At 43.8% G+C, this 22,377-nt stretch overlaps 1 protein-coding gene across 1 annotated transcript in view; it reads left to right on the top strand.

Moving 5' to 3' along the window:
* The window catches only part of LOC145402667 (uncharacterized), a 98,079-nt gene that overhangs the window by 7,928 nt on the left and 67,774 nt on the right, over window positions 1-22,377 (top strand). Inside the window, exon 6 of the mRNA XM_080274649.1 lies at window positions 2-222. Coding sequence (XP_080130775.1) covers window positions 2-222 — 221 coding nt within the window. The remainder of the gene's footprint in view (window position 1; window positions 223-22,377) is intronic.

Raw genomic sequence — 22,377 nt, 5'->3', positions numbered from 1 at the left:
GCTGCGACAGATGTCATGGCCTGTGACCATGGTGGTGGTAAGCGATGACCCAGCCTTCCTCGCCAGGTTTGCTGAGTGGTCCCTCAAGGGCCACCTCCTGGTGTGGTCAACGAGGCTCCTCTTCCTCACGTACCTCCCAATCCACTGTCTCCAAAACATCCACAACACACTTGCGATCACCAACTCCATGTTAATTGTCCTCACCCATTCACCAAAACTCAGGTAGGCCCAAGGATATGATTAAACATTAAGCTTTATCAAAATCTGTAAACATTTAAATTAAGTAGACGTGCAGTTTCTTTCCGTGCATTCAGAGAAAACATGAAAATTGCATACCGAGTCCTGCGATATATGTGATGATTTCTTTGAAAGCCCTGTGTATGGATTATTTTTTTGTATTCATTTGTTTTTTCCTTCCTCTGTTCTGTTATTTTTTTTAAAATCCCCTATTTCTTATCATTTTCATTATAGGTAAGGGCTCACCCCTTAAGAATGATTGGGGTGATCAAGTTCCCGAAATATCGCATTACAGATGAGAGTTCAATGTACAGCTTGTACCAAAACATCCATTCACTATACCCGTGAAAGTTAAATTTGGTGAGGGAGGCTGACCCCACTAAAATAGTGTGTGGAAAATTGTATACAGTGGAAGACCTTCGGAGTAACCTGGGAAGTTTAATTAAAGTCTATTTTCTATTTCTGATTGTTTATATTTTTAAGAGCATGCTAGCTTTCCCAAGACTTACTGGGGGAGCACACTCCCCATGTGTCGCATTGCAGTTGAGGTCCATTGTACAACTTGTAAGAAGATATCAAAACCATATCACTATATCTGTCATTCTTTCCCTACTTTTGAGATTTCTTAATCAGATGATTGATATCCATGTGCTCATTTTCTCTTATTTCTGATCGATTTTATTTTTGGGAGGGGGTTGACCCCTCAAGAATCATTGGGAAGTCACTATCGCCAAATACAGCATTATGGATGAAAGTCCACTTCACAACATGCAGCAAGACATTAAAGCCATATCGTCCCTCCTTTCACTTTTTTTTTTTTTCGAGGAGACCTAACCCCCTAAAATTCATGGTTGCAAAATTGTGTTCAGTGGAGGACTTTCCCATTAACCAGCTGAACTCACTTGGGAAGTGTGATTCATATCCAACAAATAGCCTATAAGGAGTTAAAGCACACACACACACACACACACACACACACACACACACACACACACACACACACACACACACAGGGTTCAGTGCTGGCACCAATCATGTTTTTAGTGTATATAAGTGATATATACAGTAACACTGGAAATGAGAGCTATCTGAATATGTTTGCAGATGCCGCAAAAATACAAATACACTGCAAAACACTGAATAAGAAGAGAGGTGATAAAGACGTAAGGAAATTCAGTTTCCCAAACAGAGCAATTGATCAAAGGAATGCACTACCGAATGAAATAGTGTGTGCCAAAACAATTCACAAATTTAAGGATATGTACAATAAATATGGTTTAAGACACGGGGCAGTACGAGCTTGACTCATTCCTGTAAAGATACAATTAGGTAAGAACAATTAGGTAAGAACACACACACACACACACACACAGCCTAAATCAAGCGCAACGTTGTAAGGTGCTTTACCGAAAATGATACCATCCTGCTATGCTGGATTGGTAATACTAAATGAGTAATTACTGTAAGGTTAGCCCATTCTGATTACGGGCGAGGGTGAAGCCCTCTCTAGTTTCTCGTCATGTGGCATTTGCTCACGTACAAGGGGCCCAACCCAGCCCTGCTCAGCCCGGCCCGACTGTAACGTTTTTGAAAAGCTTTTATCTCAGCAACTACAGGGCCAATCACTGCGTGGTTTGCACCTATGATAACGCAATTCTTCAAAAATTGTTTTTGACAGGTTTCATCACATCCAATAGGTGCAATGCCACGTGACACGCGACAAGTGCAGCATATCGAAAATCTTCAAAAGAGGGCCACAGGCCAGACAGTTTGTCGTAAAGGCATGAAACTTGGCTGGTAGATAGCCATCAATAGACTCTAGGCATCCTCGGGGCGTAAGGAGACATTTCAATGTTTTCTAAATCAAATGGACTCATTCGTACTTCGCCAACAAAGGCATTTTATTGATAAGTACACTGTTGTAGACGGGGCTTCATATTAGTTATCAGAGAGTCACTTCAACGACTGCCAAGTCTAGAAAGAGGTGGTAGATCCTATTCATGCACATTTTCGTAAAAAAATTACCCAGCCAGCTTGATTGGATGTCAGCGTCCTAGTCTGGCCAACCTTCATACCTCAGTCCTATACCAAACCTATTTACCATATCAGTCCATTTTCTTCTTAGCATACCACGCCTCACCTCACCTTGAAACTCTCTCACATTCACTCTTTTCACAGCCCAGTTCATATCTATTCTCTTGATTTTGACCTAAACATATCATCTAAGAACGTTCTGGTAAACGCTCTTGCCCACAAACTCCTCACTCCATCTTTCTTGAATCAAATTATTTCTTATTTTATGCAAACTCCTCACTCCATCTTTCTTTAATCAAATTATTTCTTATTTTATGCAAACTCCACACTCCACACAAGTTTGTCATAAATCCCAAATTTTGATGCCACACTAATATCACACCCATATGTTAATGAGAGCAGTAATAAGCCACTCCATGTAGTCGTCTTGAAGCTATCACGCTCGGATCTCTTGATTTATATCAAGGTATAGCACCAGCCACTTTCTTTCGTTGTGCCAATCTACATTCCATTTCTGTTGTACAGTCGTGGTCATAAATAATCATCTATCGTCCGTTATCCCGTGCCTCAGGCTGCCTCCTTTATGCGCGGCAAGTCACACTAGAATAAGAGGGTCTGAGAGGGAGGGGCCAGAGAGAGAAGGGAAGGTGGATGGTGGGACTAGTGATGGTGTGGGGGTGGAGAGAGCGAGAGGAGGGAAGGTAGGTAGGGGAGGGAGAACGAGATTGGAAGTGTTGGTCACATTATTTGTCTATTTCCTTTCATTCAGGGCATGATATAAAGGAGTTAATATTGGGTAGATAATGCTGCATTACATCCTGTATAGCTGCACCAGCAACAAGCTTTAGATATAGGTGGTGATATCAAGGGCTGGCTCGTAAGAAAAATATACTGACGTGACAGATCAAACATTAGTGCAGAGCCATCGAGACTGTGTGGGCCCAGATTGTCAACGCGTGGGAACCAGAGAACGAGAGGGCACGGGCCTACCTCCTCAAGCACACCAAGGACGAGTGGTAGCTGTTCGCACGAAACCAGCAAACCATCAACAACATTGTTTCCTCGGTGACGGGAAAACCGCAAGAGGTTATCGAGACAGGTCACTGGACTACTTACTAAGGCTTTCCTGGTTGCTTTGGCTTGACTAGTGTCGGTAAACATTAACTTAGTTACATTTTGGGAGTTTGGGTGGGATTTTCTTTCATTTTCCTTCTAACAGATTATGAGATATCGTTATTGTATCCACCCATGTGCACAGGCATCAGATTTATTTACCTTTTATGCACAATTATTTTCAACAGACTTTTCACATCGAGATGCCATAAAATAGTTGACATGATGGTGACTCTGTAGAAGGAGTGTACAGCGAGTGGATGCTCATATTTACTGTTGACAGGGCCGTGTCAAAGGCTGGATGTCATACTTAGGACCACAATTTATTTACATGTAATGGTAGAGGACGTTTCTTATACAAACATTACGGAAGTCAAAGCCATCCTGATTCCATTCTGCATCCGAAGTCTCCGAAGTCAAAATTCACGGATAAACACAAATATTGGCTCCGTACTAATGTTTGATCTGTCATGTCGGTAAATTTCTTTCACGGCCCAGCCTACGATATCACAACCTATCTAAAGCTTGTTATCTGACGCCGCTATACAATGTGTAATGCAGCATTATCTACCGAATATTAACTCCTTTATATGATGCCCAGACTGTAAGAAAATAGACAAATTATGCGACCACGACATCGCATTTCATTTTCCCTCCCCTACCTCCCCTCCCTCCTCCCCCTTACTCCACCCTCGCACCATCACTCGTCCTCCACCCACCTTCCCTTCTCTCTCTTGCCCTCCCTTTCAGCCCCTCCTTCTCTAGTGTGACTTGCCGAGCAGGAGCCAGCTTAAGGCACGTGGTACCGGAGGATAGGTGATTATTTATGTCCACGACTGTGTGACTACTGATGTTTTCTATAACTGCATCCAGGAACTCAACCTCATCAATTCAAAGTCTTTCCCAGTTCACCGTAGCATCACACTGGGAGTTACCCTCTTTGTCAACAATCATCATTTTGTTCCATAGATATATGGGACTGGTCTTATAAAAAAGAGGAAAAAAACATCAGCAGCCGCAGCAACAGCAGAATAAGCCTGGTTCACGGTACCAGATCAGTGAAAGACGATTATAAAGGCCTCTCCCTAATCTCACTCGCTTCTCTCTATTGTCAGTCTGATTTGTTCTCTTCCAGCACACTTTCTTGAGTTTATTACCCTGTATGTTTTGTCTGTCTGTAAACTTACCCGTTTCCATTTCAGAGCCCTCATTTTGTTCTGGCAGCTGAATCACCTGTTATACTCTATTTTAAGTAATTATGCAACCTACTTACGGCACTGGCGTATGCTTTAATATAGTTAAGATATTCTTGGCTCTAGTCTAAATTCTTACATTCTGTCTTCTCAAATCACACTTTGCATTATCCTCTCCGTCATACCAAGGACAGCTTACGCAGACTTGTATACATGCAATATTGTATGATTTACATGGCTGGTCACAACTTACTGTCTTCCTCATGCCAAGATCTGAAAACGTTGATAATGGTCAAGCTACACTCAGACATATAATATACGCCCCGGTTCATAATGTAATACTGTGAGTCTGTGATAATCATCTGACAGTGTCAAAAAGTGAGTGAAAGTGTGTCAGTCAAACTTAATGTTGGTGGGAGCCTACCTCTTCATTTTATTTATTTATTTATTTATTTTTCATAAAATAGCATTAATCACTATGGGTATCTTGGTTTGAGGATCCTCAATTTACATCGTAAAAGTAAATGCAATGAAAGATTTAACATCAAATTCTGAATAAAGCAAAGCACAACAAAACAAAAGATTTGCCTAAGAATAATCTACACAGGTCACGGCATGCTTCCCAAACACAAAAATTCCAGCTAACCATGCCCTGGCCTTCAGAATCCATAAGTATTTGTCATCACTATACACCATCACTGCTCTACATAGTGCGAAAAGGAACATTAACCCTTTAACCGCGGGTGTCATTCCAGAATGACATTAACAAAACTGGACCAAACCGCGGGTGTCATTCTGGAATGTTCGTGAATATTTTGAACACTGCGCATTTTTCCTGTGCGCAAATTGTCACACGCAAGAGTAGCTGTCGAGTTCTTTCATGCCAGCCATCCCACACCTCCCTCCTCCCACCCCGAGGGGGGCCCCCCCCACCCCTGCCCTGACATGCATCAGTCAGTATCTGTCCAGCTCTGTGCGTGATAATGGCGCTCCGTTCCGACTCATCGTTGCTCGTTTCCTCCTCGCAAATGATCAGTGCTAGTGTGCCTTCGACCTCTACACCGGTGAAGGAACTGCCGACGGCGAGGCAGAAGGGGTTGAGCACTCCAGAAATTAGAACAGAGCTGGACAAAACTGTAAGTACTACTCTGGATTGTGGCAGTGAGAGTGATACACTTACAGCAAGTAGTGATGATTTTGCAGTGATTGGTGGTGAACCCTTTACCATTGACAGTGACAGTGATGAAAGTGAGCGTGTAGTTTCCCCCCCACCACCCCCAACTTACTCTGGGAAAGGGCAGGCGCCTATGGGGAAAATTGGTGTTGCACGTGGGAAGGGAGTGAAGCGCAGACTTACGTCTCCTACACCAGGCCCTAGTAAGCATTTCCCACCACTTTCCCATTCCCCTAGCCCTATTGCCCTCACATCATCTTCATCTTCTGCCGTGCCCTCTTCTCAGTCTACATCATCTGAGGAATATGAATTCCCAGAGCCTGCACAGCGAGGGAAGGCAGGCCGTGCAGGCCGTGCAGGCAGGGTAAGCAGGGCAGGCCGGCCTAGAACAAAGGGGATGCGTGGCAGTTGGAGGGCAAAGCTGGGCGATAAGCGAGGTGATAGGCGAGGTGATAGGCGGGGAATAAAGGGTCAAATTTCACCACGCACCAGGTCAGTAACCCCCCCGCCTGCCCCCCGCTCAGCTCCCTCACCCTCGCCACCCCCCCACTCACCGCCCTCGCACTCACCCCCCTCCTGCTCGCCTCCTGCCTCACCTCCTGCCTCACCCATTGCCTCACCCATTGCCTCCACCTCAGCTCCTTCTCACGGGGAAACGAGTGCAATGCGACCTGCCACTTCCACTGAACCACACACAGGGAAAGTTGATGCATTTGTTTGGTCTGACGGTGCAGATTTTCAGCCACACAATCCGCCGTTTGATATGACAAATGCTGGAATACAGCCTGCCTTTCCATGCAACGCAGGAGATGATTTTGTTGACTACTTCCTGGCCTTCATGGATGACGAAATCGTGCAGCATGTCAGCGATGAGACCAATAGGTATGCAGCTCAGTGTGCAGCAGAAGGGCTGGGACCTATTGGCTCACCAAAGCAAGTGTCGTGGTTGCCTGTTGGGATCAGAGAGCTGTATGTGTTCTTTGCACTGATGTTCTTGATGCCCCATATCAAGAGACATGAGTTGGAGGAGTACTGGCTCGTGGATGACATTACTTCTATCCCAACATTCGGGAAGTATATGTCACGGGATCGGTTCTGACAGCTGCTAGGATACCTGCACTTAGCTGACAATGGAAACCCGTCCCAAACTGACCCTTTGTGGAAAGTGAGGGATTTTCTCAACAGGATTAGGGATCGATTTATGCGATTTTTCCGTCCTATGCAGAAAGTCGTCATAGACGAATCCCTGGTATTGTTCAGAGGACGCCTCAAATTCATGCAGTACATCCCCAGCAAATGCCACCGCTTTGGGATAAAGTTCTTTGTGCTGTGTGACTGTGAGACGGGGTATATCCTTGATTTCGTCATCTACTCTGCAAGCACAATGGACGTGAACAGGAAAGACCCCCTTGGCTTCTCTGGCTCCGTTGTAAAAGTGCTGATGGAGAGGTATTTTGGTGGGAATCATGTGCTGTACACAGACAATTATTACACAGCACCGAAACTCTCCAAATACCTGGCTGAACACGGCATTAGCACTGTTGGCACTGTACGGAGCTATAGGAAAGAGTGGCCAAGTTTCCCAGAAGCATCATCCTCATCCAAGGGAGATGTGCACCTGAAGAAGTCAGACAAGCTTCTGGCGATCAGGTGGCATGACAAGAAGGTCGTGAATATGATCAGCACCATCCACAAGGGGGAATTGCAGAGAACTGGGAAGGTCAGCTACAGGACGGGAGAGCCAATCATGGAGCCTGATGCCGTCATTGACTACAATGTCAACATGAGACTTGTTGATAAGTCTGATATGTGATTGGCGAAATAGACTGTCTCAGGATAGACACCCGATGGTACAGGAAGGCTTGCCTGCACATGCTCGATATGTGCATGCTCAACACCTTCATCCTCTACAAGACACAAGTCGGGGGCATAAGGCAACCATCCTTGAGACAATTCTCCAAGACTGTCGTGCAGCAGCTGCTTGCACGATTTGGTCAGGTGACGGCATTGACCCTGAGGCGACACTCTGACACACAACCTGACCGTCTTGAGTGCCGCAATTACATGAGACGGCACCAGCTTGTGAAAATGCCTCTTGCAGCAGGTGGCAGGTTGTCACAGGGCCACTGCAGAGTATGTCATAACACCACACGGAGGCCTCGGACGAGAAAAATGAGCACACACCAGTGCCAGGAATGCCAAGTCGCTCTCTTTGTGACTCCATGCTTTGCCGAGTACCACTCTCTGAGTAAATACTGAAAGTGACAGTGATATACAGTGATGCAACAGTGACGTGCTTTACCAATAATTGTATAATGGATAATGTAGTAATAAGGGATATTTTGCCTAGAAAAAAATGTAAATATTGGCCAGTATAATAAGTGATATTGTAATAAGAGAATCTGCGGCACTTGTGTAATTCTGCGGCACTTGTGTAATTCTGTGATGCGACAGTGACGCAATATAGTAATAAGTGCAGTGTAAATATAATGTATATTGCCCAGATTATATGTAAAATAATATTAGAAGTTAGAAATAATGAAAAGATCGCCCCAAACGTCAGTGAGCGGGTGAAGCCGCAGTGACTTGGGGTGCAGCCGAAGTGAAGTGCGGGTGCAGCCGCAGTGAAGCGCCTTTTTCCTACCTCAGTGAACACAGACTGGGTGTTTATCGTATGTGCAGTGTTGATATATGTTTATATTACCATTATCAGAGAGTGGTTGGCATTTGATACTGGTGTTTGGGGCGTAAAATAGTGATTTTACACCCCTCACTTCTAACGGCACTGCCCGTCCTGTGAAAGTCAACAAAGTCATGAAACCTACATCAATGGAAAGCTGAAGGTTAGTACTTTCTAATGGTACCTTATTTTTTTTCTCTAGCTTTATTCTGTGCAGAGTTATTAAGGTTTAAAGGCTTGTTTACATTTGGCTGAAACCCCCGCGGGAGAGGACAGTCAGGCCAAAACAATGCCCACGGTTAAAGGGTTAATATCTCTCCTCCACACACACACAAATGACTTCTCTAACTTTCCTGGCTGTCCGGTCATGATGTGGCGTCTCTCTGGAATGTAATCCAAATGAGCTGGTGACACTCAACTTTCGCAGGTAACAGTCAGGGAAAACTCTGTTACAGTGCACAGTTAAATTCAGTTCGATGGTGTAGAATGAACATTCTCCCTTCGAAAAATCTAAATTACGTCCGGTAATTATTGATTGTACTTAGGAACTAACTACGCTGGGTGGTAACCATATAACTGTGGGTTTTGGCCGGGTTAACTCTCCCCTAGATTCCCCTATCTAAAATCACATAATATGGCAAAAGTTTCAGAGGAGATCCCAACACCTCCCCAAGGCCCCAACCAAATGGGCAGAATCGTGTGGCCATTAGGGTGGAGTGTTTTTTTTTTATCATCAATTTTTAAAAAATGTAGGTACCAAGCTTCGACAAACATGTCAAAGCTAGAGAAAATGCTATTTGGGGGGCGGTGCCATCTTCCGCATGCCAGCAACCCTCATTTTATTCCTCCAGAAGAATCGTCAACTACAGGAAATTTTTAAACTTGGTGTAAATCAGAATTACCTGCTTAGGGATTATGATTCTCAGTTTATATTATCCACAAGTGAAATCAATTGCATAATATATTGGGCCACATCCTAAATATTGTGTTGCTTTGTCATGCAGGTATTGGTTAGATTTGTGTTATGGTTCATCAAAGGCTCGTATATGCCAATGTTATGTGTATTGGTATGTAATAATGGAGACTAGCAAGAATGCAACAAATGTCAGAGTACTGCATAGTGGTCATACATTCAGCAACATCGAAAGTTCTCACCAGGCATCCTCCCAAGTAAGAGGCAAATCATTGAGAGAATTTCGCACTCCAAGAACTTCAAGATGGTCAACTTCTCTGACAGTGTTGCAAACGAGCTTCATGACAGATTGGTATGGTGTAATCTCTACCCTCTTCATCGGTTACAATATCGAAGAAGATCCACAAACTAATATCATCATTCATTTCACTCGACAGATGGCCCAAGAAGAAATGAAGCGGAACGTTTTTGATGAATGAAGGATATTAATGATCTGTTCAATATATTTTGTAAGGATGAAAAGCAACAGAAGAATTTGGAGAAGGACTACAAACTGAGTATGACTGAAGAAGACTTTACTTTCTATGAAGACCAGAAGAGTGCTTGCATCAGTCAATGCCTGGATATTGTAGTGTAGTTGACTCCATCTGATGAAACATTCATCCACAGGTCGTGTTATGCACCTGCATCTACATCTGTTCCTGCATCTGAACCCTTGACAACTGCATCTGGATCTGCTCTATCTTCCCTCTCCTTAAGTGACCAACCATCCGGATCTGGTTACTTGTCCATCGATTCATTGTCTACAACGACAACAGAAACAGCAGTAACTTCAGAATTCGCACCAGGTGCTTCTGCACAATGCAGCAAGCATAATCGCAGGGAGTGGAAGAACCTTGTTATGATGTGTGAGCAATATCAGGTGTCTGACAGAGCTGTTGCTGCAATCACTAATAGCATGTTGGGCATCATATCTGAATATGATAGAAGACATGTCATCGACTGCAGTAAGTTGCACAGCCAACGTGATAAATATAGGGAGCATATATGAAGAGAAGAACAAGTAAATTTCAAGCTTGTTGACAGCATTTATCTAGATGGGCGAAAAGACAGTGCACTGATGATGTTGGAAGGAACAAATAAGAAGCACAGTACAGTTCAGTTGGAGGAACATTACACCGTATACTAGTTGGGGAACCTGTTAGTTATTATTTAACTCACCTATTGCCCAGTGATGGAAGAAGTTGGACGTTGCTCAGGCTGTTTATGATGCAGTTAAAGGCACCGAGTTGGCAGCTACATTGGCGGTTGTTGGCACTGATGGAACAGCTACTATGACAGGACCTGAGCCTACTAATGCCAAGTTGGATTCACTTTCCATCAGGGCGCAGGGAGGCGTGTCTTGTGTGTTACGTCAGAAGGCTTATGTAACAGAAAATGCATAAAAGGGCAGACTCAAATTAAATATTTATAATTAGGGAAAATGAAGAAGGGGAAGAAATGCTGACTCGTTTAACCCTATAATAAAGCAGTAGGTTCCCTCACACCCTTACACCTTCCATCACACCCCCACACCTCCATTCACACCCTCATATCCTCCCTTACACCCCCGCACCGGGTTGTGTCTTGAAGGTAGTGCTTATACATTCATGGGGCAAGCATTCACTCACGACCATGGTCAGAAGTCAAATGAACTGGGGCTTCATACCCACTAACGTCACTCTTATGCTCCGCCCCCTGCGCCAGCTTGGAGCCATTTTAGAAGGAAGTGATCCGACTTGGTATAAGTAGACTTGGGACAGGACGGCATAATGGTTGGATACGGGCTCCTGAGGAGATGAAAAAGCCACTACAGTGGGTTATTTGTCTACTGCATACAAATGAATTGCCATTGTAATATGTATTTGCCTACACCGACGGAACCACAAACAGTCCTGACAGCTTTGCAGGACCCATTGGCAAACAACTGAATGGCACAGTGTCTGATTGGGTAGTTGTGGGGTTCCAACCTGTGACCAATCCAAACTTCCCTGAATTACCTGAGTCTGCTGTTGATGATCTGAATACAGACCAACACTATGGCTACAGAATCTTCAAAGCTGTCATTTCAGGATTGGTGGACAATGACCTGCAGCTCCTTGAAGTCGGTCTGACTGTACACTCACGAAGGATGACTCTTGGGTGCCGAATCCTACAGCACTATGTATCAGTTCAGAAGCCCTCTCTTGCTCTGGTTCTACTGGTAGAGTTTTGTATCTTGGTGTACTTTCCCACATGGTTCAACATCAAGTTTAACTGCAGGCTGACTGATGGAACAAAGAACTATTATCAACTTGTCCATCTGAATGAGAATTTACCAAACGTAGAGGCCTGGGATGTTGCTCTGAAAGTGGTTAGGAGGAACTCATTCTTCGTGCATCCCGAGAACGTCCTGCTGACGATGCTGGCCGACGATAATGAAGAGATTGACAGAGAAGCAGTGGCTAGAGTGGTTACAGGACAGGGGTTCGACTGAAATAGGAAATGGATTTATTGAGAGCAAGAAGCACATAAAGAGACTAGCAAACAGGAAAAAGAAGGAGGTATATGATGATCTAGGAAGAGAAATGAATGCAACCTACTGTGAAAATAGGAAGTTATTCTGCAAAGAGGTGCGGAAATGTAGAAGTGAAAGCAGAAAGAAATGTGAAAGTGTGAAGGATGTAGGTGGTAGATTATTAACCCATGGGGATGATGTAAGGACAAGACAGAAGGAATATTTTGAAAGCCTGATGAATGGGAATAGAGAGAGCAGAGGCACTGTAAACATAATTGGTTTTGGGGGTGTACAGAGAAGGAATGCAGTGCCAGGAGACGTGACACTCGCACAGGTGATGAGCACTGTGAAATGGTTGAAAAATGGGAAAGCAGCTGAGGTTGTTGAAGTGTATGAAAAGATGATTAAGAGTAGTGGAGACAGCGGAATAAAGTGCTTGTTGGAGATATGTAAGAAGGCATGGATGAGTGAAACTGTGCCAGCGGTGTGGAAAAATGCTGTGATTGTACCCCTGTACAAAAATAAAGGGGAGCAAAGTAAGTGCAAGAATTATCTTGGCATAAGTTTACTGAGTGTGGTGGGGAAGGTATATGGAAGAAATATTATACAGAATATAAGAGAGATATCAGAAGTCTTAGTGAGTGATGAACAGGGTAGCTTCAGAAGTGGCAGAGGATGTGTGGATCAAATACTTGCAATGACACAGATAGTAGAGAAGGCTTCTGAGAAGGACTGTAAGGTGTTTATGGCATGCATAGATCTGGAAAAAGCATACAACAAAGTAGACAGAGAAGGATTTTGAAAGGTTTGCGCATGTGCAGTGTAGATGGTTAGCTGCTACATGCCATCAAGAGTTTTTATGATGGTAGTGAAGCATGTGTAAGGGTTAATGGGCATCTAAGTGAATAGTTCACGATCGATGTGCGCGTGCGATAAGGTTGTATGATGTCCCCATGGTTGTTCAATATATTTTTATGGATGGGGTGATGAGAGAAGTAAAGACACAAGTAATGGAGATGGGGATGGCGTTGGTAATGAGTGGTGATGAATGAAATATCTCAAATTTGTTGTATGCTGATGATGCAGTACTACTTGCAATACTGGACAAGAACTTGTTAGACTAGTGCAGAGTTTTGCTGATGTCTGAGAGTGCCGTGCCTTAAGAGTAAATGTAGAAAAGAGTAAAATGATGGTTACTGAGAGAGAAGGTAACTCCGAGTGCGATGTTATAGTGAATGGAGATAGACTGGAATTGGTGGGAGAGTTCAAATACCTGGGTACAGTGATAGAGAAAAGAGGAAAATGTGCAAAGGAAGTGGAAAGTAGAGTGACACAAGGAAAAAAAGTAGCTAGTGCAATGGCCTTGATAAGAAACAGAGGTTTGAGTGTTGCAGCTGCATGAGGCTTGCGTGAAGTAGTGTTAGTGCTACCTTTAACATAAGGATGTGAGACTATGGGGAGGGAGGGGCATGAAAATGAAAAGTCAAAAGTGAGAGCAGTGAAGTTGGGACTGCTGAGGAATGTATGTGGAGTACAGAGAGGTGAATAGTTTACGAAATAATGTGATTCGTGAAAGGTGTGGAGTGAGGAAGTCTGTGGACACCAGAATCGAAAAGAGTGTACTGAGATGGTATGGTCATGCTGAGAGAATGGATAACAATAGAATGGTGAAAAAGGTATATGGAAAGGTCAATGTTGAGAATATCTTTAACCCGTCACATCCCGAGGTTTTCCGCACCTCCGACATCCCACAGTCCCGAGCCTTTTTGGAAAAAATTTTTTTTGGCTAAAACTTCCGCTTTGGTTGAGAAACGAAGGAAAATCACCAAGAAAGGGTTTACCGTGGTCTATAAGTGGTCGGAACAGGTGAGGTCCCCCGCACCAGGTATCATATTCTTTCATTGACGTGTCAGGCGCTCACGTTTTCTATGGTAGGGAATACTGGGAGAAACAATACACAACACCTCTATATTTATTGAATTAGAACTAATAAACAATAACAGTAACAATATAATGGATTTCAGACACATATATATGAAAAATAAGCATTGTAGGCTACCATCGCGCGAGCATAGCGAGTAAGGTCCGAGTCGTAACATGCTATATGCTAAGTTTCTTGTATCAGTCAACATATCATTTTTTCTACTTGTATACTTCTGTTTCAATGACATTTTACCAATTTCTACTGTTTGTAAATGTTTTCAGATGTTTTCATTCATTATGATGACATGCAGCATAAGTTTAGTGCACATCAGCTTAGTAAGCGCACTCGCTATGACTCGTATTTCAACATACCCAATTGTTTTATCACTTTCCTATTATTTTTCCCTTTACATAGAACCTTTCCTCCACCACTGTAAATGTTTTCAATTATTTACATTCATTACGAGGGCATTTAGCGATATGCTAGCGCATATTCACGTAGCAACCACAATCTCAAACACTCGTGTTTCATCTTCTACTTTATTTATTCACTCCAATTATACTTTCCCACTTACATTACACACGTTTACACCCCTATACTGCACTGTACATACTTACTGGCATTATTTATTCAAGTGAGCGTCAGAATATCACATGAAAATACCCTAGCCATGAATGTTTCGACCAACATAATACTCAAACACTTATATACTAATTCTTCACATATATTACACACTTTCCCACTTGTTGACTTCTATTTTCATTATTACGGGCCTTATTCATTCAACTGAGCGTCAGGATATCGCATCTCTATACACACGCTATGAATATTTTGACTTAGAATATATTTCAGCACTTACAATAATTTGAACTTATATTATACCCGTTAGCATTTCCAATAATAATAATTACATAATTACGGGCCGTATTTATTGCACTGAGCGACAGAATATCGCATAAAAAAAACCCTCGCTATGTATGTTTCCAGTTACAGCATATTTATACACTTACATACAATTTTTGCACTTATGTTATACCCGTATGCACTTTATACTAATATTTTCAGATCAACATGACTGATAATTTCACTGAGCGTCTGTCTGTCGCATTTACTTCATAGTTTCAGCGTCCTGTCGCATTCACACCATATCAGAATTGCATCAACGTGTGATATTCGCTGAAACATGGGTGAATACAAAGACCCACGTCACACTCCACGCACTCATAGCGGGTGTCCTTCCTCTGTGTCTTGAGTCTCACCCGGTAATTGCTACACACGTGACACCTGCGTTGGGACCTAGGTCTGTTTGGCTGGGGAGGGATAGGAGTGGGGAAATGGCGGCCGGATATTCTCAGGGGAGTTTGGGCAATAGGGGCAGTGCGGGTGCGATGTTGGGGCCTTTCTACAGCATAAAGTGCAAACATCTCTCTTGTGAGCTCCCTCACAAACCCTTCAAAGGTTTCCTGAACTCCTGTTGTCATGGCATGAAGGTGGTGGCAATTCAGAGCAGTGATGTCTAGCAAGTGAAAGAACAGTTTCTTATACCATTTCATCGTGGTCCTGGCACACTCTACCGTCGATATCATGGAGTCTGACTGGTCCACCAGGCACATGTTTATGTTATAGTCCATGACACACTCAGGTTTCCAAATGTGACGCCTGTTCTCGCTACGGTAATCTACGGAATCAGTACGGTGCATCAAGGGGCGGTGAACCGTTGACAAGAGGCTTATTCTCTATTGTGGTTCCACACAGTTGCAAGGATGTTGTTGGCTTTGAAGAAGACAACCTCATTCCTTGCAAGTTTCTGCCCTACCTTGGCCATGTGATGCCGGTTCACCTTCATGGTTCCACAGACTCCCGTTTCATGCGTGTGAAGATAACGAGCGAGAAGAGGGCTAGTGTACCAGTTGTCCAGGTAGAGGACGTGACCACAATGAAGGTAGTCTTCTATCATCGTCTTTACCACTGCTCCCGACAGTCCAATACTTCGATCTTCTATTATGTCTGTCTGTACACCGGTGTACAAGACTATGTCTTGCACATATCCAGTCCTACAGTCGCACATAACAAAGATCTTGAACCCAAAACGGTGCCTTTTGCTGGGTATATACTGCCTAAATGAAATATTACCTCTCCACAACACGAGACTCTCGTCTATGACAAGGTCTCTATAGGGATAGAATGACAAACGAAAGGTTTGCCTCAGGTGATCACAGACCAACCTAATTCGCCTCATTTTATCAGTGTCGTTCGCATTTGCAGGATCATAAGCATCATAGAAATGGAGGCGACTTAGAATTTGTTGAAACCGATTACGGCTCATCACTTGCCCAAATATTGGGGTAAACATAACAGGGTCCCTCGTCCAGTAAGCAGGAATTCTGTTCTTTCGTATAATACCCATCAAAAGGACCAGGGCAAAAAATTGGAACATTTCTGAAAGGGAGACAGGGTAATCATATATGATAAAATGCCTACTCCTTGTTCCCAATCTTTCACTCTCAAGGTGCTGGGTGCTTACGAATGCCTCACTAAAAAACAGGTGGAAAAAATCCCACCTGGTGGAATTACGGTGAATTCCGGGAGCAATGTAGCCAGAGCGCCCCTGCTCAATGAAGGGGTGAATGAGGGGAGAAAAATCACTCCCATCCTCTCAATTCCATCCCACAAATCCCTCGTCCCCATCATCCCCATCACCGCCTTAGTCTGGGTGGGGAGGAGATCCTGGTGGGGGAGGTGGGGGAGAAGGAGTGCGGAGGGCTTCCCCACTGTCACTCCTCTTCCCTCTGCCTTTACCCTTTCCCTTTCCCTTACCCTTACGGCCTTGAGGAACATTAGGGGGCTGTGGGGATGAAATAGGGGAATATTGGGGAGCATAAGACGTGCTGGGGAGTGGTTCCTCCCCACCTTCCCCCTCCATGACAACACCACGTGCTTTCTCACGCACCGTAGCTCGACCACATGTTAGGGGATACTGGGGAGCATAAGACGTGCTTGGGAGTGGTTCCTCCCCACCTTCCCCCTCCATCACAACCCCACGTGATACTGAACACACCCGCACTCGCCCACGTGATACACTATGCCGCCTCACACTATCTAGGGAGAGCAATGACTCACTCACGTCACTCTCACTTTCCCTAATCCTCCCTGCACTTTCCCTTTCACTCCCCACTCCCTCCACGGCACTTCTTAACTCCCCAAACAAAATACTAGGCTCATACTCGCTCGTCCGACGTGGTGTGCGCTCTGGGCCGCGATGAGTGATTACCTCACGTCCATACCACGTGGCAGCACGTCCCACGACTCCGTCCTCGTCCTCATCCTCGTCATCGAAATCTGGTTCCAAATCACGTTGGGGATGGGCATAGGATGTTCCACGTGGTTTCTTGGCCGGCTGCCCCTCTCCAGCAGCACGGTAAGTCACGTACTGCCGCTTCTTGGGAGACGGGACATCTTCATCACTTCTGGTGGTTTCTTCCTCCTCTAGCTGCACATAATCTTTATCCAGAACCTCATCGTCCAGTGGGGAATCACTGTCGCCTGTAAAGGCGTCCAGGGCGGCTTGAATTTCGCCCTCTGAAAGACCTCTCTTTGCCATGTCTGAGTAGGGCCATTGCTACCAGGTGAGTGGACGAGTGGCAGGTTAGCGCGGGTTGCGAGGGGTCGCCAAGTGTCCCCGCCTGGTGGCAGGTAGGGGAAGGTCATGTGAGGATACGTACCGCAAATCAAGCACGAAATTTGAAAATTGTCGAAATTATGCACTTTGCAATTGCACGATGTACCAGTACGTCGCCGGGACTGGCAAATGCAAATCGTTGCAATGTACCCATACGTCGACGGGACGGGGCGGGTTAAGAGACAGGAAAAGATCAACTTGGATGAGAGGGCAGACAGGAGGTGGAGAGATGAGATAGAGAAATTTGCAGGGAAAACGTGGCAAAGATTGGCTCAGCCAAGGAATTCGTGGAGAAGGTTGGGGGAGGCCTTTGTTCAGCAGTGGACTTATAATGGCTGCTGCTGCTGCTGATATATATATATATATATATATATATATATATATATATATATATATATATATATATATATATATATATATATATATATGAGCGAATTTGAAGGAGGGAGGAAGCGAGGTAGGCCAAGGAGAAGGTGGAGGGATATGGTGGATGAGTGTGATATATATATATACAGTATATATATATATATATATATATATATATATATATATATATCTGAGCGAATTTGAAGGAGGGAGGAGGCGAGGTAGGCCAAGGAGAAGGTGGAGGGATATGGTGGATAAGTGTGTGAGAAAGAGGTATGGAAGTTGGTGAGGTTAGGGGACTGACAAGAGACTGTGCTGGCTGGATGAATGTTGTGGGAAAAGTGCATGGTCATGGATATGGTACCCCTCTTTAACGTGACAGCATTCAAACTGACTCTGTCGGATACGTTTATGTGAAGCTACAGAATCTGATGAAAGTTTTTTGGCGTATCAGAGAGAGCCAGGATTCCGTGAGCTTGAATGATGAGTGAATGGAAGCATGGCCCATTGGATTTGGCAAACTTGGGCTGTCAGGACATTGTTACTCTTCACTGCCCTAGGGTGGGTAAGGAGGTCCGGATGATGATGATGATGAATGATGATATACAGATTTAACTGCCATCATAATCACTCTTTAATAGCATGCTGCAGTTATCTTCAATGCCATACATATGCTAACCCTTCCATGATACCTTTCTATTTCCTTTATTAGATCCAAAAATCGAATAAACACCTTAGTGTTTTGCTGAGGAATTCTGAAGTGTGTCGTAATGCAGATATCTGATCCACACATCCCCTATCATTCCAGACGTTCCAAGTTCGTCACTCACGAAAACATTTGATATGCCCCTTTCTCTCCCTGTGATAATCCTCCCATTAACATTTCCTATACTCTCAACACATTTTTACCGCGATCACTTTTGCAGTAACATCGACCACCTTTACATTCATATGAGGACACAATGAAGCTTTCTTCCACTCGGCTGGTAAGTTCCACTCATCCAAACTTTCATTCATATTTCCAGCAAACACTTAATTCGAACGTCTCCACTACTCCCTAGACACAAAGTCTTCACTACTGCTGTAGGTATAATGTGTTGTTTCACCTAAGAATACAAGGATATTACTCATCTCCCTCAACCTCCGCTTTCAAGAGCCAGAAAATGACTGGATTTCATTTCAATCACCTTACTTGGTTTAGATTACCCCAATTTTTTCATGAATTATCCTAAAGGCCATCAATAACCGTAACTGGACTATAGCGAAATTTCAACACACTAGTCCGGAAAAGTACTCGGGGTACTATTTACAGATTATAATTTTTCTTTAAAAATGTACTTTCATTACTACCTATAAAGTTGAGGTCTGGATTAATGCATTGGTTTATCAGCCATACACATCTGCATAAATGCAAGAAAGTTTTGAGAAGTCTTGAAACACGAAACCATTTGGAAAAGTCTTATTGTTTAACACGTCACAACCGGCATATATTCCCGCCAACCCTTCTCCCAGCTGGACATTCCTGAGAAAATCGTTTATTTTTCAACCTTCATATCTCAGCTAATACTTAACCAGAAATAAAAAAAAACTATCTACCTATCTATTGCCAGTCGCCTTAATCCTGTAAGGGATGGCCACAAACAAAACGCCTCCATGTTGCCCTGTCCACTGCCATCTCACTGCCCTGCTCCCAGCTCACACCCTCTCTTTCATATACCTCTCCTTCCCTCCATCTCATCCTTGCCCTCCCCCTCCCTCTCCCCCCCTCCACCTCACTCATATGCATTATCCTTGTCAATCTTTCGCTCTCCATCCTCTCCACATAGCCAAACCACCTCAATATGTTTCTCCTAACGCTTCCTATCACATCCACATCCACACCACAATGCTCCTTCACATCCTCATTTGTCAGTCAGTCTCCCTATGTGGCTCCAGTGGCTCCTCTCAAATAGCTCATTTCCACTGCTCTCTCTTGACTTCTGTCCCTTCAACAAGGTCCAAGCTTCACTTCCATATGTTAGAGTTGGTATCACAATACTGTCATGTAGTAACTTTTTCACTTCCATCTCACTTCCCTGTTTATTACTGCTTTAAAGGAACCAGCAACCTTTCTTTCTTATTGTACCCTTTCAAGCACTTCACCCTCTAAACTTCCATCCTTACTCATCACACTACCCAAGCACTCACATTTTCCATTTCTTCCTCATCCATCTTCACTGTACATTCACTGACTTCACTTCTCTCAGAGACCATACTTTACTCTTCCATACGTTCACCTTTAGATTCCATTTCTTACACACTCTCCCAAACTCATCAAAGTGTCATAATACTCACCAATCCTTCGATTTCAAGCTAAAGGCCCCAGATTGACCGTGAAGGGCATGAAGTCAGAGACAGTGAGTGGGGAAAAGGGGTAATTTTGTTGTTGTTGTTGTTGTTTTGCCCGTATCTGTAAGCATGACAGATGTGTGGTGACACAGTTAAGGCTTATACTAGTCCTCCACAATGATAAAACTTCCAGAAGACCGCAGTCCACCACAAGCACCATTTCCATGTACAGTACGTTTTTCAAAATGTGGAGGGAGAGCTGCTTTGATTCTAGTAACCATAGCAAAGACCTTGAGGCAGGCTGCCTCAGGTACAGACACGGGTGCTTGCTCGCCTCACCACCGCTTTACTACCACCACCTTACACACACACACACACACACACACACACACACGTACGTATTTTTGGCTTGCATTGTCGCTCGATTTTAGCACGGCTATGCCACTAGAAGTCTGGGTATTACAACAGTTACTACAAATACTACTACTTCTGCTACTACTACTGTATTACTACTACAACTATCACTACTACAGCTACTACTATTACAGCTACCACCACTACAACTACTACTGCTACTACAACAACAACTACTACTACTACTACAATTACTACTACTACTACTACTACAATTACTACTACTACTACTACTACTACTACTACATAAAACTTAAAAAAAAATATAGTGAACTATTACTACTACTGCCACTGCTACTACTACTACTAGTACTATTACATAAAACCTAAAAAAATAAATAGTGAACAAAATAGTCACATACTGTCCGTAATTGAAAATACTGTATTTTCTACTATAACAGAAGTTTTTTTTCCTGTGATCTGTTCTGCTTTATCATAATAAATGTACACACACAAAAACTTTCAGTAAATAGTATAGCAATGACTTCATCATGAAACAAACATTCTGCTTCCATTATTCATGAAAGTAGACAGAGCGGTGGGATTCCTCCTCCCTCCTCCCTCGCTCCTCCCTTGCTCCACTCCACTATAATTTCCAGCATAACAAATTTTTGCCTGTGATTTTTACCTTTTCATCATAACAAACATACACACACGAAAACTTGCAATAAAAACTGAAGCACTCATTTCATCATAAAACAAACTTTCTGCTGCCATTACTCATGCAGACAGAGTGGTGGCACAAGGCAGTGGGGGTTCCTCCTCCCTCCCACCTCCACATCCTCACTTTCTCCACTCCCTACCTTTTCTTCCATCTCCTCATCTGTGCCAATATCCCCCTCTCCAGGATCGTCAATACCCTCTGAACCATTCCCATCATTGGTAATAACAGATGAATGTACAGGGGGAAATGATGGCTGCACAGTGGAGGACTCACTCCTCCTCCTTCCTCACACGACGCATAAATATCGGCACTCATTATGGTGGTCGTTTTCCTGAGAGGAAGAGTCACTTTCTCCAATCACAATTGGCATTAATGTCACCTCTAGTTCTCTCTTTATCATACTGTCACTAAGGCCTTTTCTTTTCTGGCCTTTGGACTTCATTGGTGTTGAAGTCGGTGGCTGCAGGAGCTCAGCCAAGGATCCGGACACAGGGACAGCTTTTTGTGTAGGTCTATCCATTATGGAGGTAGGCAGGTAACTGAAGCATGACCCAGATGCATACAGGGGGGTTGCCAGTGGTTGCATGTGGTGAAAATAACCCGCAGAATATTCAAACAATGCTGTGAAACACTAGATCATATATATGTGTCACCCGGATATCCCTGGGGCATCATGTATACATGTCACCTGGACACAATGGGTTAACTATAGTATTAAAATCATTGTTGTACCACTGAGGTAATTAACATTGTTAAAGCCTGTGTTCAAACAGGTCATACTTGAATTGATTTACCTGTCCCATACCCATGACGTATAATGTACGTCGCAACTTTTTTTTCACACTCAGTCCCAACGATGTATGATGCACGTTTAGCTATTGCAATGTCCGTCGTTTGTACATTTTTCAAATTTCGCGTATGATTTTTCGTTCATATACACAGGACACCTTTCTCTACCACACCTTAGTACATTTTAGTACATTACTATGTCTATCTATCTATCTATTGCCAGACGCCTCAATCCCGTTCGGGGTGGCCACAAACAAATCGCCTCCAAGTAGCCCTATCCCCTGCCATTTCACTGCCCTGCTCCCAACTCACACACCCCTCTCTCATATACTA

This window comes from Coenobita brevimanus, chromosome 58 (genome assembly GCF_032717465.1).
Source record: "Coenobita brevimanus isolate Jiangsu-jjx chromosome 58, ASM3271746v2, whole genome shotgun sequence".
In the NCBI taxonomy this organism is placed as follows: domain Eukaryota; kingdom Metazoa; phylum Arthropoda; class Malacostraca; order Decapoda; family Coenobitidae; genus Coenobita; species Coenobita brevimanus.
The sequence above is the reverse complement of the archived record's forward strand: the minus strand, read 5'-3'. Positions and strand labels throughout refer to the sequence as shown.